This window comes from Podarcis cretensis (genome assembly GCF_951804945.1).
Source record: "Podarcis cretensis genome assembly, chromosome: Z".
NCBI classification, from domain to species: Eukaryota; Metazoa; Chordata; class Lepidosauria; order Squamata; family Lacertidae; genus Podarcis; species Podarcis cretensis.
The window spans coordinates 17,598,153-17,618,586 of record NC_137184.1 but is presented as its reverse complement, the minus strand read 5'-3'; the positions used below and the strand labels follow the sequence as shown (position 1 = coordinate 17,618,586).

The 20,434-nt window shown below is 44.7% G+C and overlaps 1 protein-coding gene across 3 annotated transcripts in view; it reads right to left on the bottom strand.

Annotated features, from left to right (window-relative positions):
- COL5A1 (collagen type V alpha 1 chain) overlaps window positions 1–20,434 on the bottom strand; it is a 181,126-nt gene that overhangs the window by 138,807 nt on the left and 21,885 nt on the right. For all 3 annotated transcript variants that reach the window (XM_079961194.1, XM_079961196.1, XM_079961195.1), the window contains exons 2-4: window positions 4,111–4,278; window positions 1,464–1,677; window positions 126–288 (exon numbers count right to left, since the gene is read on the bottom strand). In XM_079961194.1, the coding sequence (XP_079817320.1) occupies window positions 126–288; window positions 1,464–1,677; window positions 4,111–4,278 (545 nt within the window). The remainder of the gene's footprint in view (window positions 1–125; window positions 289–1,463; window positions 1,678–4,110; window positions 4,279–20,434) is intronic.

Here is a 20,434-nt window from a genome sequence, read left to right as displayed (position 1 = left end):
ATTGGTGACCCCTCAATTTCTGATCTGGAACATTCTTCTCCAACAGAAAGAAAGCACCTTCAATATTTCAACAACCTGAAATGCCATTCTGGCTTCTCAGTAGCTCTTTTCTCTCTCACGCTTACCTCAAATACTTCTTCATCCAAGATCCTTGTTCCAAACACAATAATGCCATTGACATCAATGATGGGATGGTCACTCCGGTCCAAAAACTTTGTAACCTTCTTTTTACAATCCAATATCAAGGTAACGTTCTTCTTGTGGACACTGATAGCTATCCGATGCCACCTGGGAAATAAGAAGCCCCACCGGAACGTTAAATGGAGACTCCGAATCTTATGAAGAGCCTGTTTCTCCAGGAGGACAACCTGTCAGAATGCCCACAGTCAATAAAAGACAAATTAATAGAGGACAAGGCTATCAATGGATAGAAGCTATGATGGAGGCTATGCTCTGCCTCCATGGACTGAGACAATAATGCTTCTGAATGCCAGTTGCTGGAAAATGCTCCTTTGCTCAGGTCCTTCTTAAGAACAGAAGAAGAGCCTGCTGCATCAGGCCAATGGCCCATCTAGTCTAGCATCCTGTCCTCACAGTGGCCAACCAGATGCCCTCAATAGGAAACCTACAAGCAGTTACCACAAGGGCACTCTCCCCTCCTGTGGTCTCCAGAAACTGGTATTTGGAAGCATGGCTGCCTCCAGCTGTGTAGGTAGAGCACAGATGTCACAACTAGTAGCCATTTACAGCCTCATCCTCCATGAATTTGTCCAGTTCTGTTTTAAAGCTAGGTGATTGGTAGACATCACCCCTTCCGGTGGCAGTGAGTTGCACAATTTAACTACATGCAGCATGAAGAATGGCTTTCTTTTATCTGTCCTGAATCTTCCAGCACTCAGCTTCATTGGATGCCCACAAATTCCAACGTTATAGGAGAGGGAGAGACACTTTTCTCTCTCTGCTTTGTCCATGCCATGCATCATTTTATAAACCTCTATCGTGTCTGCTCTTCATCACCTTTTCTCTAAGCTTAAAAGCCACAAGCGCTTCAGCCCCACAAATGCTGCAGCCCCACAAATGCCGCAGCCTTTCTTCATAGGGAAGTCGCTCCATCCTCTTTTCTGAACCTTCTTCAACTCTACAATATCCTGGAGGCATCTCAGTGGTCATGGTTGGAGGCAATAATGCTTCTGAATAATACCAGTTGCTGAAAACCAAAGGAGGGGTGAGTGCTCTTGAGCTCAGATCCTGCTTGTGGGTTTCATCCACAAGGTTGGCCACTGTGAGGACAGGATGCAGGACTAGAAGGGTAATTGGCCTGATCCAGCGGGCTATTCTGCATTTGTTTTGGTTCAGGACATGGGATGAAGAAATGACCCCTGGCTACGTCCTCTCCCATTTCTGTTTTATTAGAAATCTTTGACACCCCTCTGTCTCACCCACCTGTTCCAAGCCAGACTTACTTGCCATCTGAGAGGTTGATGCCCCGGAAGAGAGGGTAGTCCTCAGGGCCTGGCTTCCCTGTGTGGTCCTCGTATAGGAATACGGGAGACCTCCCAATCTCCACACCAATCTGCTGTATGCCTTGCTCATTGTAGATAGACACCAAGAAGGACTGGCCCCCTTTCTTTGCTTTTACAGTGGTTAGGATCGAGAAGTCTTCAGGGAATGGAGAGGCTGGCATTGGAAAAGGGGGGCGGGAGAGAGAGTGGTTAATTCCCTGCAATGGAAGCATAACCCCCAAACCACAATATTGTAAGATTGGTGACAAAGGCCTCTTGCTTAGGCGGCCTTTTCAAAAAGGAAATGGGAATGAGACCAAATATCATAGAATGATAGAACTGTAGAGTTGGACCCAAAGCAATGAGTTCAAAATGTGCAGAGAAGGCAGTGTTCCTTGGGGGAAAGCTGTAATTCAGTGGTTGAGCACCTGCTTTGCACGCAGAAGGTCCCAGGTTCCATTCCCAGTATCACAAGCATGTAGGGCTGGGAGAAATCCCTGCCTGAAACCTTGGAAAGGCACTAGCTGTCAATGATAACAGTACAGTGGTACCTTGGGTTAAGTACTTAATTCGTTCCGGAGGTCCGTACTTAACCTGAAACTGTTCTTAACCTGAAGCACCACTTTAGCTAATGGGGCCTCCTACTGCTGCTGCGCTGCTGGAGCACGATTTCTGTTCTCATTCTGAAGCAAAGTTCTTAAGCCGAGGTAATATTTCGGTGTTAGCGGAGTCTGTAACCTGAAGCATATGTAACCTGAAGCGTATGTAACCTGAAGCGTATGTAACCCGAGGTACCACTGTACAGTGGTACCTCTGGTTACGAACTTAATTTATTCTGGAGGTCCGTTCTTAACCTGAAACCGTTCTTAACCTGAGGTATCACTTTAGCTAATAGGGCCTTCCGTTGCCACTGCACAATTTCTGTTCTCATCCTGAGGCAAAGCTCTTAACCCGAGGTACTACTTCTAGGTTAGCAGAGTCTGTAACCTGAAGTGTTTGTAACCTGAGGTGTTTGTCACCCGAGGTACCACTGTACTGAGCTACATGGAGCCATGTTCTGACTCAGCAGAAAACAACTGCCTACATTGTGTTTAATCCAAACTACAAGGACCAGAACATTTTTTTAATGTGTGTGGGTGTGGGGGAACCATAGCTCTCTGGAAGAGCACATGCTTTGCATGCAGAAGGCCCCTGGTTCAATAGCAGGTAAGCCTCCAGGTAAGGCTTGGGAAAGACTCCCTCTCTGAGACCCTGGAGAGCCGCTGCCAGCCAGTGTAGACAGTGCTGAGCTATTTGGAGCAATCTGCTAGCTTGATAGAAGGCAGCTTCCTATGTTCCTGGTTATTTCAGTCCTTTATTCCATACCATGAGGACTAGAATCTTTATTTATTTTTAGAGAAAGGGTCATAACCTCAGTGGTAGAACACCTGTCTGGAATATGGAAAACGGTTAGCAGTCAGTATAGACAACTGAACTGGGAAGCCCAATGGCTTGACTTGGTGTGGCAGATTCTGGTGGCCCTATTTAATTCAGCCCATGCTTCAGAACTATGAGGACTAGAATATTATGATGTCCCTCAACTCTTCTGAGTTTTTGCATATTTTGGGGCAGAGCTTTGCAAAGCAGATTGACAAGAATTGGGTGACCACCCGTCGGGGATTCTTTGAGTCCTGCCTTGCAGGGGGTTGGACTAGACGACCTGTTGGAGGCTCTTCCAAGTCTACAATTCCATGATTCCATGAAGTCAAGCCCTGTGTACAAAACCCATCAATAAGCAAAAGTGCCTTGTTTAGACCTTGGATGTGTCAGTTGGCCAGCTGCCTAGGACTTTCTGAAACCGTTCATCCCTTTTCTTCTTTAATAACACACATCATCCCAATAACTAGATGTTACTCTAGCTCACAAGCAAGCAAATGATGGGATGCTAAAAGAAAGACAACAGAAGTAATTGCAGAGCATCTCCAAGGGAAATGGAGGTTGGGGGATTTGAATATCAAGGGTGTCAAGATGGGGAGATGAAGACAAAGCCACAGAACTCTTTCTACCCAAGCGCCCTCTGCCTCATAGCATATTTTGAGATAATTAGAAGGTTTTGTTCTCCTAAGCTGGTAGTTTTAGGGTCTTTGCATCCTGTTGCATTAGCCACTGCCAGCGTGGCAAAACATGGGGAGTGGGAAAACACTTTGGCGTTTTGTTTTGAAGAATTGCAACACTAACTCACAGAGAGAAGCCACCGAGACAGTTTTTACACATGTATCTTAAAGGCTTTCAAATTCGCCAAATTTAAAAGTAACAATAGATTAAAAACCTCTCCTAGAGTTCTATTTGATAATAAAACAGCTTCCTCGGGCTCCTTTTTAAATTAGACCCTTTTCTCAGAACCATGAGGACTGGAATCTTGTTTTCTTTCTTTTTTAAAGGGAAGCTGTAGCTTAGTGGCAGAGCATTTGCTGTGCATGCAGACGGTCCGGGGTTCAGTTCTCAATGTCATCTCCAGGTAGGGCAAGGAACGTCTTCTGTCTGAAACTGTGGAGAGCTGCTTCTAGTCAGAGTAGGTAGATGGATGCATGGTCTAACTGTATAACCTCAGAATAAAAACAGGTCTTACCAGGGTAGAGCTGCCTGGTTGGGGCACTCAGCTGTGCATCCTTGGTCACACGGTATGCCACATCTGCGCCTTTCGAAGACCTCCTGCTTGTGCAGAAACCTGTTGTTTTCGATATGCCATCGGGTAAGTTGTGAAAATCTAATACCTTCAAGAGATCTGCAGGTTCAGCTGTAAGGGGGGGGGAAAGAAGAAGCACCGGGATTAAAAGGTGAAAAGAGATTGCCATTTGGTTATTCCACATAACCACATGCATGAAACAGAACAGCAACAAAAGCATCAAATAATTTATTTCCAAGGAAAACAGAGAAAGGGTTGTATCCAAATAGGTTTTATCCAAATAAGAGCAGACCCATTGAAATTAAATGGACCCAAGTTAGCCATGCCCATCTGTTTCAGTTCCTCTGCTTTGAGTAGAACCAACATTATGAACATAAGAAGAGCCCTCCTGGATCATCTAGTGCAGCATCCAGTTCTCACAATGGCCATGCAGATGCCCCAGTGGGAAACCCTGAAACAGGACCCAAGCGCAAGCTAGTGGCCATCAATAGCCCTCTTCTCTATGAATTGGCCCAGTCCTCTTTAAAGCCATCAAATTTGGTGGCCATCACTGTCTCCCCGGGGGAACAAGATCCATAGTTTAACTCTGCACTGTGTGAAGATGGACTTGCTTTTGTGTGTCCCGAATCTTCCAACATTCAGCTTCATTGGATGTACATGATTTCTAGTGTTATGAGAGAGGGAGAGAAATGTTTCTCTGTCCACTTTCTCAAGGCCATGCATCATTTTACAAACTTCTATCATGTCACCTCTTATTCTCCTTTTGGATGCAACCCAAATCTAATAATCAGGTGAAAGTTCAGAAGCAAGGTAAACGGGGCTAACTCAGTATAGTGAAGTGACTTCTTTATTTTGGCTGAGGAAAATAAATTCTCCTTCTCGCTGACACTTTTCCTCAGGAACCTCAATATGTTGTAAGCTTTCCCTGGCCTTTAAATGCATTAAATATCCCAAACCCCAGTGGTTTCCATTCAACGGAAGAACAGTGTTCCCTCTTTTCAACGATTTATTATATTCCCTATATAGTTTTCTGTAACAGTTTTCTTTTTTAAAAAGTTATTGAAAACAAAAACTACCCCCCAAATTACAAACAAATATTTGCATTTCTCTCTCTCTCTCTTCCTTCCTTCCTTCCTTCCTTCCTTCCTTCCTTCCCTTCCCTTTCCTTTCCTTTCCTTTCCCTCCTTCCTTCCTTCCTTCCTTCAAATGTATCCATTTCTGCCAAACCTTGGGCTAATTAAACAATCTATGGCCTTTTAAACGGTGGGTAGGAGAGGAATTGTTTTATTTGTAACTATGTTATATATTCTTCTGTTTTTATATTTTAAACTGCCTAGTGTTCCTTAGATAAAGGATGATATACAAATTAAATATAAATATGAATAAATCTGAATGATGTTTTAAAAAACCCACCCAAAGCGATTTACAAAAAGAATACACAACCAATGTAACATGTCAGTGTAAACAACAATACCACTGATCTAGGGAAGAAGATTTAAGTGCCCATGCAGAGTTTTCTTTCTGAGATTGAAAAAAAAAAGAGTGTCTGAGATTAAAAGAACGCCCCCCCACCCCACCCCTCGACTTCCACTATCACTACAAAATTCATCTTGCAACGTGCCATGGGGAAAGTCAAAGGTGAGATTGTTGCAAGGATGCCCAATTGGCCAGCATTATGGCCTGCTTGACTTTGATGGCTCAAAATAACAATACTCCCAGCAGATGGAAAGCTCATTTTCCCTACAGAGAGAGTGGTTTCTACAAGGTCCTGAAAGGGACTCCTCTCCTGAGCCAGAGGATGGCATGAAGGATGTGCCTTCTAGCCAGGAGAACCCAACTAACACATTCGAAGTTCTCGCCTGCGGAAGTAACCCTGAACCAACTATGAGTCCTCCACCATGTTCTGCCAGGTCTGTAGGTTGTGGGTGGTTAACACCATCACCCCAGTAAGTGCGAGTGTGCAGCAGTTGTGAAAATTACAGATTCCGTGTTTGGGATCATTAGAAAAGGAACAAAATCTGCTGATCTATGGTGTGGACAATATACTGATATATCGTCCAAAACCAGTTTAAAGTCCATATGGTGATATCGGTTTCATGTTTTTTGACCTGGCAATATATCACGAATTATTATGTGTGTGTGACCCTCTATGCAAAAATCACAATGTGGGAAAAACCGTGAAGGCAGGCAATGCTTCTCTTGATTCCTGCAGCCCGTTTACTCTGCCAGCTCCTGCAGGAGGCAGCAAATCACAAGAGCAGGCACTGGCACAAACCACAAAGCAGTAAAAACAATGAAGCCAGCCAATGCCTCTACATAGTTCCATCCTCATTTCAGACCTTGTGATAGATCAGAATATCACAATGTTTAACTGGTGATATAACACTAGGTTGAAAACCAGGCGTTGCCCAGCCCTAGTTGCAACATTCGGCACTTTTTAGTTTTGAAAACAGGCAAGGAAGAGGCAGCACGATAGAAGTTTATAAAATGATGCATGGCATGGAGAAAAAGGATAGAGAAAAGCTTTTCTCCCTCTCACATAACACAAGAACTTGGGGACATCCAGTGAAACTGAATACTGGAGGATTAAAGACAGAGAAAGAAAGATAGAACGTATTCGAACAGCACATAGTCGAACTATGGAACTGCCTTCTGCAGGAGGCAGTGATGGCCACCAACTTGGATGACTTTAAAAGAGGATTAGAATAATTCATGGAGGAAAGGACACCAATGCTTCTGAATACCAGTTCCTGGAAATGGTAGGTGGGAATAATTTGCTCTTGTGCTCGAATCCTACTTGCAGGTTTCCAACAGGCACCTGGTTGGCCACTGTAAGAACAGGGTGCTAGACTGGATGGACCAATGGTCTGATCCATTAGGCTCTTCTTATGTCTCAATGGGACTCGGGAACAGGCTTCCATAATATTCAGACCCCCTGCCTCTTTCCTCTAGGTTTACTCTGTGGCCTGCTAACACAAGAAGGCGCATGAATTTTCATTGCCAGAGGGAAAATGACTAAAATATGATTTGGCTAATCACTAGCTGTAATATGCCTGAGGAAAAGACAAGAACAAAGGAAGGAAGAAGTGGGTATCTTTTGGAAGTCTGCCATGGTGCATGCCTCTGCTGAACCGCCGATCAAAAGCAACTTTCCTTTTCTATGGATGCCACATGGTTTCCCTCCTAATGCCACCCTTGAAGATGGCACCTGCCTAATGCAAAGGCTCGTAGGGTGTGATAAAACAGGCTGTGCCAGGGCAGGCTTTACATGATGCACTGCACATGGGGCTGCCTTTTGGCTCCATTCAGGAGCTGCATCCAGCACAGAATGTGGCAGCTAGGCTCTTAACCAGGAGAGCTTGCCAGGAGCATATTAATGACGGTGAAGGAGCTGCTGCGTTGGCTGCCAATTTGCTACTGAGCCAAGTTCAGGGTGCTTGCTCTGACATATATAGCCCCACTGAAATTAACAGATGGTGACTAACTTGGATCCATTAATGTCACTGGGTCTACTCTGAGTAGAACTTAGTTGGATATAAATATTAAATATCTGGTGGATCATCTGCTGAGGTGGTACATTTGTGCAGAGAGACCCCCTTATCCATGCAGCATTTACTGAGCATTTGGGACATAGCCACACATGAGGGTCTTCTTGATGCTGGTGCCCCAGTGGTGGAATGCCACTGGCATTAGAGTGGCACTGGCCTGGATAGGTTTTCATAAGAACATAAGCAGAGCCTACTGGATCAGGCCACTGGTCCGACTAGCCATAAGAAGAGCCTGCAGGATCAGGCCAGAGGCCCATCTAGTTCAGCATCCTCTTCTCACAGTGGTCAACTTGTGGGAAACTTGTGAAAAGGATTTGGTCGCTTGAGCACTCTCCTGTTCTTTCTAGCAATTGGTATTATTATTATTATTATTATTATTATTATTATTATTATTATTCCCTGCCCATCTGGCTGGGTTTCCCTACATTAACACATTAAAAACTTGCCTAAACAGGGCTGCCTTCAGATGTCTTCTAAAAGTCAGATAGTTGTTTATCTCTTTGACATCTGATAGGAGGGTGTTCCACAGGGAGGGTGCCACTACTGAGAAGGCCCTCTGCCTGGTTCCCTGTAACCTCACTTCTCGCAGTGAGGGAATCACCAGAAGGCCCTCGGAGCTGCACCACAGTTGGGCCCTCTGGGCTGAACGATGGGGGTGGAGATGCTCCTTCAGGTATACTGGGCTAAGGCTGTTTAGGGCTGTAAAGGTCAACACCAGCACTTTGAATTGTGCTCGGAAACGTACTGGGAGCAAATGTAGGTTTTTCCGGTCTTGGCGGCCACTCCCAGTCACCAGTCTAGCTGCCGCATTTTGGATTAGTTGTAGTTTCAGGGTCACCTCCAAAGGTAGCCCCATGTAGAGCACATTGCAGTAGTCCAAGTAGGAGATAACGAGAGCATGCACCACTCTGGAAGACAGTCTGTGGGCAGGTAGGGTCTCAGGCTGTGTACCAGGTGGAGCTGGTACCTGCCCTGGACACAGAATTGACCTGTGCCTCCATGTACAGCTGTGAGTCCAAAATGACTTCCAGGCTGCGCACCTGGTCCTTCAGGGACACAGTTACCACTTTCAGGACCAGGGAGTCCTCCACACCCACCCGCCCCCTGTCCCCCCAAAACAGTACTTCTGTCTTGTCAGGATTCAACCTCAATCTGTTAGCCACCATCCATCCTTCAACTATCTCCAGGCACTCACACAGGACATTCACCACCTTCACTGGTTCTGATTTAAAAGAGATACTGATGAACATCCAGCCCAAACCCCCTAATGATCTCTCCCAGCGGCTTCATATAGATATTAAAAAGCATGGGGGAGAGGACGGAACCCTGAGGCACCCCACAAGTGAGAGCCCAGGGGTCAGAACACTCATCCCCCCAACACCACTTTCTGAACATGGCCCAGGAGGAAGGAGCGGAACCACTGTATAACAGTGCCCCCAGCTCCCAGCCCCTCTAGACGGTCCAGAAGGATGTTGTGGTCGATGGTAACAAAGGCTGCTGAGATATCCAGCAGAACTAGGAAGCAGCTTTCACCTTTGTCCCTAGCTCGCTGGAGATAATCTACCAGCATGACCAAGGCAGTTTCAGTCCTATGGTGAGGCCTGAATTCTGACTGGAAGGGATCCAAATGGTCTGCATCCTCCAGGTGTGCTTAGAGTTGTTCCGCAACTACCCGCTCAATCACCTTGCCCAAAAATGGCGATAGTTGGCCATATTGGCAGGGTCCAAAGATTTTTTTTAAGTAATGGTTTAATAACCGCCTCTTTCAGCGGGTCTGGGAAGGCTCCCTCACAGAGGGAAGCATTCACCACCCTGCGGAGCCCACTGCCCAGCTCTTCCCGGCTTGCTTTTATGAGCCAGGATGGGCAAGGATCAAGGAGACAGGTGGGTTTCACTGGTCCAAGCAGCCTGTCCACATCCTCAGAGGTAACAGATTGGAAATGATCCCACACAACTTGACTAGACAGGACTCTAGCATTCTCCTGCCCCCACCCTACTCCCATGGTGGAGTCTACCTCTTTCTGAATTTGAGCGACTTTATCTGCAAAAATAATTGCAGGAGATCTTGGGGTCCTTACCAGGCCCCAATGATGCAGTTGGTTTCTCTAAATTGTGAACCACCTGAAAGAGACTTGTGCTTCTGTTTTCTGCAGATGCAATAGAGGTGGTGAAGAAGGTCCTCTTTGCTGTCGCTATCACCACTTGGTAGGCTCTATGTTGAGCTCTAACCTGTGTCCGTTCAAATTCAGAATGAGTTTTCCACCACCGGCACTCTAGCCATCTCAGCAATTGTTTCATCACCCTCAGCTCCGGGTATTCAGGAGCACAGCTGCTTTCAAGCATGGAGGCAGAGCACTGCTAGCGTGGCTAATAGCCATTGATAGCCTTTTCCTCCATGAATTTGTCCAATCCTCTTTTAAAGCCAACCAAGTTGGTGGCTATCCTGTGGGTGCAAATTCCATAGTTTAACTGTGTGCTGCATGAAGAAGGGATTTCTTTTTATCAGTCCTGAATCTTCCAGCTAGAATCTATGTTTGACAGGGCCTTTTTTGGGGCAGCCCCAAGTGCCTAAATTACAGAACATAAGGAAATAGAAAGGGCCTGCTGGCCTAGTCCAGTATTCTGTCCTCACAATGGCCAACCAGATTCTCCAATGGGAATGCCATAAGCAGGACCCAAGCACAAGAGCACCCCTCCTCTCCCTCTAACAACTGCTACTGAACTGGTATGGCAGGGCAGGGCAATAACATACAGCTTCCCTCCTCATAACACCAGCTCATGACATGTGACAGAGCTCAACCTGGCTGCATCTAGCAGAGCCTTTCCCTCAATCTGGCAATTTCCAGGCAGATATACTGGCTGGAGCTGATGTAAGTTATAGTCCATTCAACCATTGGCTAGAACCAGCTGTGGAGGAGGAATGTGCACTTCTGTTCCGTGTGTGTGTGTGTGTGTGTGTGTGTGTGTGTGTGTGTCTGCGTTTAAGCATGGCTCTCAACCAGCCCAAACAAACCACAGGCTAGAATTTCAATATCAAAACCTGGCACAATGCACCACAGATTTTGCAATGGCATCTCTGCCCCAAAAACTCCCTCGCTGTTCTGGTATAGCAAGCCATCACTTGCCAGCACAGCTGAAGCCAAGATCTCCTGTGGAATCAAATCCCCTTTTCAGCTATTTGCCCAGTTAAACCAAGTTCAGCTCAGCAGGTTGTAAAAGGAAGGTGGAAGCATGCCACTCCTGTGTTCATGACAGCCAGAGTCATGTAGTGCTCAGAGACTGCAAGACCAGGGTTCAAATTCACATTCAGCCATAGAACCTTAGAATTGCAGAGTTGGAAGGGATGTTGAAGTCTTCTAGTCCAACCCCCTTGCAATGCAGGAATATCAACTAAAGCATCCATGACAGATGGCCATCCCAACCTCTGCTTCAAAGCTTCCAATGAAGTCCACCACTTTCCAAGGGAGTCTGGATTTGCAAGCAGAAATAAAAGGCACCCACAAACACTACTCAGTCACTTCAGAAGTAAGCGCCACAAAAATCCTGAACCCTGCCCATGAGAATTTCACTGCCCATGAGAATTTCTCTCCCCATTGATAACATTTGAAGGTCCCTGCATTGCTGGGGGTTGGACTAGATGACTCTTATGGTCCCCTCCAGCTCTGCAATTCTGTGAAAGAGGCTTCTGTGAAAGAGGAAAAGCCCAAGATAAGTTTTTGACACAGCACTAACCTATCCATTGTATTGCCTTCTGGCAAAGTGACGTCTTAGCAGCCAGGCACTGAGCCCAAAGGAATCTGTTTGCTATTTAGCTAAACTATGCAAAATTTGGATTAAATGAATAAAATTCCAGGCATGTCATGGAAATTAACCACATAGGAATGATTTATTCTAATTTAGCTGGCAGTTAGGACCTAACAATCATGTAGTCATCTTTGTAACCATGAGAGCTAGCCACTTGAGTTTGGTTTTAAATAAAAACAGGAGATTTTTCAGGAAGCTAAGGTTTTTCCTACAGCTATGTCTAGTTCCATTTCATGGAGCTTCCCCTTTTTATCAACAGTGGAGCAGACTAGCTGGTGGACAAGGGGTTGAACTACCCTCGGGGTCCCTTTCAACTCTACAATTCTATGATTCTGTCCATAATTCCATTGGATTCCATTTCTGCATTGATCTGCAAATTATTTCTTTAAAAAATACGGGAAACACATATTTGAAAGCATTTCACACCTCCCCCCAAAACATTTTATTATGTGTTCTTTCATATATTCAGATTGGTGCACAGAAGAATTACCGGCTGCGCCCTTAATCCGAGAGGTGCAAATCGGGTAACTTTGTATCTGTGTTTCATGAACAAGGAATTCAATGGATATTACTCCAATCCAGCAATCACAATTATGGAATGTGGCAGGGGCTGTCTTTTCAAGGTAAAATGTCAAGATGTCTTCAGATTAAATAAATCCCAAGCAATTGGGTGGTTTTTTTTTTAAGTGTTTCCTGTTTTTTTTCTTTTTGGAATATTGGCTAATTCATTAATTCAGTTAATTCATTAAATTTGGATATGGAGTTTCCCTTTTTAAAAACAAAACAAAAACAAACTTTAATTTTAAGCTGATACAGAAAGTTTGCCACAGTTGGCGACGTGTTAGGAAATGTGCTCTCTCTCTCTCTCTCTGACTCTTTGTCATCTACATTTTCTGGTTTGAAAAATAATGCAACCTTTTTATTAAAAAAAATAAAAATAGCAGGCCCACTAATCAGGAGGCACCATTTTCGTTAAGGCAGTTTCCGATATCCTACAAGAAATGGAGTAATAAAACACTGACTAAGGTTGTCAATCAGGGTCTGTCAATGGCAGCTCCATGGTGTAATCCAAGCTTCTCCTGTGTCCTGCACAATCCTTATGCTCAGCAGGGCAGAATGTCTTTACTAGGACCACTTCCAGGCTGTCACCACAAAGATTGGGCCCATTGCTGTTATGTGATGGTATAGAACTACAGAATTGTACAGCTGGAGGGATCCCTCTAAGGCCATCTAGTCCAGCTCTCCGCAATGCAGCAATCACAGCTAAATAATCCCTGATAGATGGCCATCCAACCTCTGTTCATTGGCTGTCCATTGAATGAGGGAGTAAATATTTCCTACAAACCCCAAGGTCTCATTCGTGGTCTGTCACTGTCAGATCAGACCCCATGAGAGTAGATGTGAGATTTAAGGGGGGGGGGGGTTGCCCCAGCATGCATCACTTTACACTTGTTTGCAATGAATCGCACTTGCTGTATTACTGCCCATTCATTCAGCTTCCAGACGTTTTTGCCAAGTGGGTTAGCTCAGTTGGTAGAGCATGAAATGCTGAATCTCAGGTTTGTGGGTTTGAGCCCCACTTTGGGTGAAAGGTTCCTGCATTGTAGGGGTTTGAACTAGATCATCTTCATGGTCCCTTCCAACTCTGTGATTCTGTGAAATGTCTTTTTAATTTAGTTGTGCCTTGGACTTACCAATGTGATGATATAAAACCAATAAATAAATATAAACGAATGTAAGCGAGTTCACTGGCAACCAGCTCAGGCAGCACTCTCTGGATTTTGTGCAAATGCTCAGTTGCAAGGTTTAGGGGTGGGGAGGAGAGAGGTTTAGTGTCGCATGGAGTGGCTGAGAGAGACCAACTATTGGAGAGGCCATCTGGGAGATCCCTGCTTGCTTAGTCATTCTGGGAAAACTGCCACATTCCACAGCACAAAAAACGCTCCATTGCTAAGCCAGAGAGGAGATGGGGGACTTTCAACAAGAATTTCACCTTTGGAATGGCCTCATAACCACGATTGCGAAGGGCCCCCCTCCAAATTCCTCAACTGCCTGCCTGCTTCATTCCACTCAGCTACAACAAGAACTGAGCATTATAAGCTAAGAAGATGCTGCGATACAGAAGGCTGAAAAATTGCAATCAGAATGGCTGAGATAGATAGGGAGGTAGACAAAATAGGGAAGTATGTGGGGATATAGATAGGACATTGAGAGGGAGAGGGAGAGGAAGAGGGAGATCCATTGTTAGCCATACTCAGAATTGGGGAACAATGAATTTGTCAATTTCCATTTCTCCCCATTTCTCATTTTTTTCCAGTTCAGTTCTCCGCATTTCAACACCAATTTGAGATTATTATTTTTTTTAAAGCCTCATGAGAATTCATAAAACAATTAAGAATACATCTGTCCATAATAGTTAGCTGATTTCCAATTTTAACTTTCTTTATGTGTGTGTTTTTATTGTATGGTTTAAATATAATTGTTGTTAAACCACTGATTGATTGATTGATTGATTGATTGATTGATTGATTTACAGAGGCGCATTTTGCTGCAGATTTCTCCAAGAACATTTTAAAAATGCAATTTCCTCTAATATACACATAATTGCAAAGCAAGATTGCCTAAAATAGCACACCTGTCAGGGTGTCAGGGAAAAATGTCAGGGAAAAATGTGGGGTATAAATAAATAATAAATAAATAATAAATTGTTATAGATTTAGGGTAAACCCTGGAAATTAATAAATTCTAGGATTGTGATTGCTTGGGTTGGGAAGGGAGAAATATAAGCTGCAGAGGAATTCCTGGGTAAATTGGCCAAGCCAGGGTCATCAAGGCAACAATAGAGGGCCATTGAGGGCCCATTGTGGGTGGTTGCCAATACAAAAGAACTCTCCGCCCATCCCCACCCCCCAACCCCGCTCCCAGGTATGAACAGAGACAGCGGTTTGAAAGGTTACCAAAGTGATGGGGAGTGTTTGAGGGGACAGGAAAAAGTTTTTCTGGGAAGAATGGGGGGGGGGAGAGCTGAGATCCATCTTGGAGGGAGGCAGCCTAAAGATTGCCTTAAGCGCAGCCTCTGGAAATGTGTATGCAGTAACATCTGGACTCCCCCCAGGCAAACTGAAGGTGTAAACAGGTGAATAAACTAATAGTTATCAAAGCATGACGGTCTCCACCGTGTCTTCCATTCTCCAAAGGGACATGGACCCTGGGTGTGTGCGTGGGACCTCATGGGCTCTTGCCACCACTCAGGATAGAGAGGGGGACAGACACCCAGCTTTTGTAACACTAGAGTCAGTCGTGGGATCCGTGTTTCCTGGAGAGAAGGCTAGGAGCGATGTGTGCCTGAAGTTGAAAATGGTTGAGCAGTCCATGCTGATCCTGGAACAGTGCCAGGAGTGGGAAATGGAGGGGTACAGGCAGCGAAGTGTTATTTTCGGTAACATATGAACTTTTATGAACACTTTACATAACGATATGCAATTTTTTACACATTACTGGGGTGGGGGTTGCTTTGCTGTTCTATTTATTTACTTGTTATTATCCAGCATTTTATTCTGTGAACCACCCTGAGATCTTATGATAAAGGGAAGTATATAAATCAAAAGAATGAGTGAATGAATGGAGAACTGCATTGCAAAACTGCAAATTTCAAAGGATGGTTAATTCTTTTAAGGGAATACACACCTAAAAATAATTTTTCATGTGGATCGTTAAAACACCACCACAACCAAAAAGAAACCCTGAAGGTTTAATTCAGAAATAGGAGAAAATATGAGTGAATGTGTGCTAAAGTGATACATGTGTGAGGGGAAAAAACTGATTTGCTCATTCTTACTTTAGATTTTCTTAAGAATTAGAAAAGCAGTTCAAAAAGCCATGAAAGTATGTGCCAGAATAAATGTGATCACCTTGTAAATGACATTAATATTTATGTTCCATTGTTCCCATGCTACAGCTGGGATGCCTGAAGCTGTAAGGGAGAGGCTTGCACGATTTGAACCTGCCTTTCCTAGATGGCAGCTCATATGAATTGTAGACACCATACACCCACATCATTTGCCAGTTTTTAAAAGCAATTTTCAGGCAATCAATTACTGTATAAGAAAAGCCTGCTGGATCAGGCCAATGTCCCATCTAGTTCAGCATCCTGTCCTCACAGTGGCCAACCAGATGCCACAAAGGGAAGCCCACAAGCAGGACCTTGAGTGCAGCAGCAGCAACATTCTCCCCTATTGCGATTTCCAGCAACAGGTATCATTCAGAGGCATTGACCACCTTTGATTGTGGAGGTGGAACAGAGCCATTGTGGCTAGTAGCCACTGACGGCCTTCTCCCTGTATTTGTCCAGTCCTCTCTTTATGCCATTCAAGCTGGTGGCCTTCACTGCCTCCTGTGGGAGTTCCATATTTCAACTATGCACTGTGTGAATAAGTCCTTCCTCTGTCCTGAATCTTCCAACATTCAACTTCATTGAATGCCCATGAGTTCTTGCATCACTAGAGAGGGAGAGCATCTGCATCTATGGAGTTGATGCCCCTGATAGCATGGAGGCCTCCACCCTATGACCACGCCATGCCTATCAGATGCTGAAGGATGGATCTAGATGTTCTCATAATCCATACAGCTATGGGCCTGTTTCCTCCACCAACATCCTATTGACTGACAATGTAGTCAGAATCAAAAGGACACAAACAAACCAGTCCACATAAGGGAAGTGTTTGGCTGTAGTTATGCCTGTTGTTAGACCACCAAGGTTAAAGAAATAAGGTGAAAAGCAGACTTTAATGAAGTGTCCATCAGGACCAGGGGGCATGGAGGGGACACCTTGACTTAATTGGAAAGTTCTGTGTTGAGTGGAAAAAGGACCACCCACAGCTACACTTTGGATGGATTCAGAGTCATTCTACGGGTACAATAAGGATGACCTTCTACACCTTGGAAAGAGGCTAACCATAAAGACAGTTTAAATGGCTAACAATATAAAAAATACAGGGCCAGCTTGTCCTTTTGGACAGAGAATAATTTTAAATGAGATGCGTGAGGAGGATTGCAAGTTGCCCCCAAGAAAAAAATCCACAAGCCTCAACAGAAACTTTTTCCTTCCTTGGAAATGCCTAAGCCTTCAATCTTAACTCAGTATTTTGCCAGTGATCTCTAACTGTGATGATCCTACCCCAAATCTAAATTGTCCTTATTCGTAACATCACTGTTATGCAGTGTGACTATTCACTACAAGGATCAAGCAAAAACTACTCTTTTTAAAACCCAAAACTACTCTTTTTAAAACCCAAAATCAAACTGAAAGACACAGGCATAAAACTTTTGATTTCCCTTGAAATCCCTCAGCCATGCAGGAACTTAGAGAAATCGGGGAGGGCCTGGGCTCAGTGGTTAAGAACATCTGCTTTGCACGCAGAAGGCCCCTGGTTCAGTCCCCACTGGCATCTCCAGAGAGGGCTGGGAAAGACACCCCCTGATTCAAGTCGGATAAAAGATCAGGACCACATCAGGATCAGGATCAGGATCATAGGATTGTAGAACTGGAAGGGACCCTGAGAATCATCTAGTTAGTCCAGTGATGGCCACACTTGGCCCTCCAGCTATTTTGGGACTACAATTCCCATCATCCCTGACCACTGGTCCTGTTAGCTGGAGGGCCAAGTTTGGCCATCGCTGATCTAGTCCAACCCCCTGCAATACAGGAAGCATAGGAAGAGCCCTGTTTGATCAGGCCAAAGTGTCGAGAGTCTTGTTCTCATAGTCGCCATCCAGATGCTCCAATGGGAAGCTCACAAGCAGGACCTGAGCACAAGAGGAGCTCTCCCCTCATGCGTTTACCAACAACTGGTGTTCAAAAGCATTGTGGCAAGCAATGCTCCTCCATGCATTTGTCTAGGTAAGGTAAAGGGAGCCCTGACCATTAGGTCCTGTCGTGGCCGACTCTGGAGTTGTGGCGCTCATCTCGCTTTATTGGCCGAGGGAGCCGGCGTACAGTTTCCAGGTCATGTGGCCAGCATGACTAAGACGCTTCTGGCGAACCAGAGCAGAAACGCCATTTACCTTCCCACCGGAGCAGTACCTAGTTATCTACTTGCACTTTGACGTGCTTTTGAACTGCTAGGTTGGCAGGAGCAGGGACCGAGCAACGGGAGCTCACCCCATTGTGGGGATTTGAACCGCTGACCTTCTGATCGGCAAGTCCTAGGCTCTGTGGTTTAACCCACAGCACCACCCACGTCCCCTTGCATTTGTCTAATCCTCCATTAAAGCCATCCATGATGGTGGCAATAACTACTTTCTGCGGGAGTTCCACAGTCGAAGTATGTACTGCATCACTGCATGAAGAAGCCTTTTTAAAATTTATTTACTTTTGTTAAGTCTTGGAGCCCCCCACCCACTTATGCATTTCCTTTCAAAGACAGGATGTTAAATCAGATGTGCAGGCACTCCCATGGCCCAGAATGACTCTTCACAGGGAACATCTGGCACCTTTTGTGTGTGAAACACAAAACTGGCTGACACCGCCAACCTGTAGAGGGAGCTGGCAGCCGCCTCCACTGCCTAAACTGACTTTTGTAAAATCAGATGAAAAACTCATGCTTAACAAGCAAAGCCTTTTTCCAGCTTTGCTTGCCCTCGGGTAAAAACCACCAATTTTTAGATTTCACAGATGCAGGGAGCAAAGTCAAGTGACGGAGTTCTGCCCAACAGAAAATGACTGGAAATTTTCGATTTACAATCTAGGCTGTTTTCTTACCCGATCTGTGTGCAAAATAAACTACTTGGACTCCGTGTTCTCTTGCTGCAGATGAGCCCTGGACTTGTTTCCCTGGTCTAGGGTGCCAGGTTTTTAATTTTAACTTGCAAAATCCACCCTTTTCTACTACTCACTTCAACAGAACAGGCAGCTCCACAAGCAAGGGATGGACCAAACAGTAAAATCCCATCCTGTTTCCATCACGCTGCTCCATTCCATTCTGTTTTGTGCAGATCCCACACACCGCCACGTTCCACCCCAAGATCGTATGAAGATTTCACATTTGAACTTTATGTGTTTTATGAACAAATGCTCAGTTTCCAACACCTTTAAATGCATTTTCATTTCCAACAGAGGTTGGGTGACCATCTGTCAGGGATCCTTTAGTTATGATTCCTGCATTGCAGGGGTTGGGCTAGATGACCCCTGGGACCCCCTCCAACTCTATGAGTTTATGATTCTTTGCTTTCATCCCCCCCCCCCTGAACATCAGTTTGCAAAGGCTTTTGGCCCTGAAACACAATTAATTTGGTGTGTATGTGTGTGTTATTAGGTTGTTGTTTATGTTTTGATTATATATGTTGTGGTTATTATGTTGATCTTTTATGTGAACCGCCCTGAGACCTCTGGGGGTATAGGGCGGTATATAAACTCAATAATAATTAACTCTTAGAACAAATTGATGTGGTTCCTACATTGAGGTCTACACAAGGGGTTGGACTAAATGACTCTTTAGGTCCCTTTCAAGTCTATACAGTCATACCTCGGGTTACAGACACTTCGGGTTGCACGTTTTTGGGTTGCGCACCGCGGCGAACCCGCAAGTACTAGAACAGGTGACTTCCGGGTTTTGGTGGACACGCATGCACAGAAGTGCTAAATCACGCTTTGCACATTTGCAGAAGTGCCGAATCGCAACCCGAATGTCCACTGTAATTCTATGAAAATACTGATAAGGTACAAGGTTTAGCTTCCCATGAATATACAGGATTCTAAATCATTCTGAACAGATTTTTTTTTTTAAGGCCATCTTATTTATCATTCTGCTTCTAATGAGGCTGACCAGAGGCTTTAAGACAGAGCTGAGGAACTTCCAGACTAACCTATGCAGTGCTTGGGATTCTCAGGGCATACTCCACATCCCTAGGAGCAGCTCTGATCCACACTCTCTCCTCTTGATTGCTTTTGCCTGTTTGAAATGCCTCCTCTGACTTTGGTGTGGTTGAAGCACAGTTTACTGTGCAAAACGTAACGGTCACACCTGTTGCTTTTTATACTATTGCCTCTGGCCCTGTCCACCTCTCTAAAGTAGCCCTGTATGGCAGAATGATAAATCAATATATCGTCCAAAATCGATTTAAAGTCCATATTGTGAGATTGTTTTCATAATTTTTGACCTGGCAATATATCGTGAATGTGTGTGTGTGTGTGTGCTATGCAAAAATCACAATGCAGGAAAAACTATGAAGCCAGACAATGCATCTACATAATTCCATCCTTATTTCGGATATTGTGATATATCAATATGTCAGGACGTTTAGCTGGTGATATATCACCATGTTGAAAACCAGATATTACCCACCCCTACTGTTCACCTCTACATAGTTCCATCCAGTGCTCCTTTTCTAGAAAAATAGGTGCTGGGACTCACCATGAACACTCCCCTTGTTCTCTTAGAATGGCAATGGCGCTCACCTGAGAGGTGCTGGAACTGAGTTCCTGTGAGTTCTCGCTGAAAAAAAACCCTGGTTCTATTCTTATTTCAGACATGGTCGTGTACTGTATTTTTCCGTGTATAAAAGTGTAAAAGACTAGGTTTTTTTCCTAAAAAATAATGTCAAAAATTAGGCGGCATCTTATACACGGGGCCATCCTCCCCATTTTCTGAAATCTGAGTTCCCCAAAATAGGGGGCGTCTTATAGATGGAAAAATACGGTATCTCAATATATTGTGATGTTTAGCTGGTGATAGATCACAATGTTGAAAACATCGTCCAGACATTGCCCAACCCTATAGCCCAGGAGGGCATGTGACCCTCAGACTGAAAAAGAAGATCCCCATCCACCTTTGCTCCAAGAGGTTCCAAACAGCCCATGATAGTGATTGTCACTGATCACCTGTCAGTCACATTGAGAATGCAAAGTAATACATCCC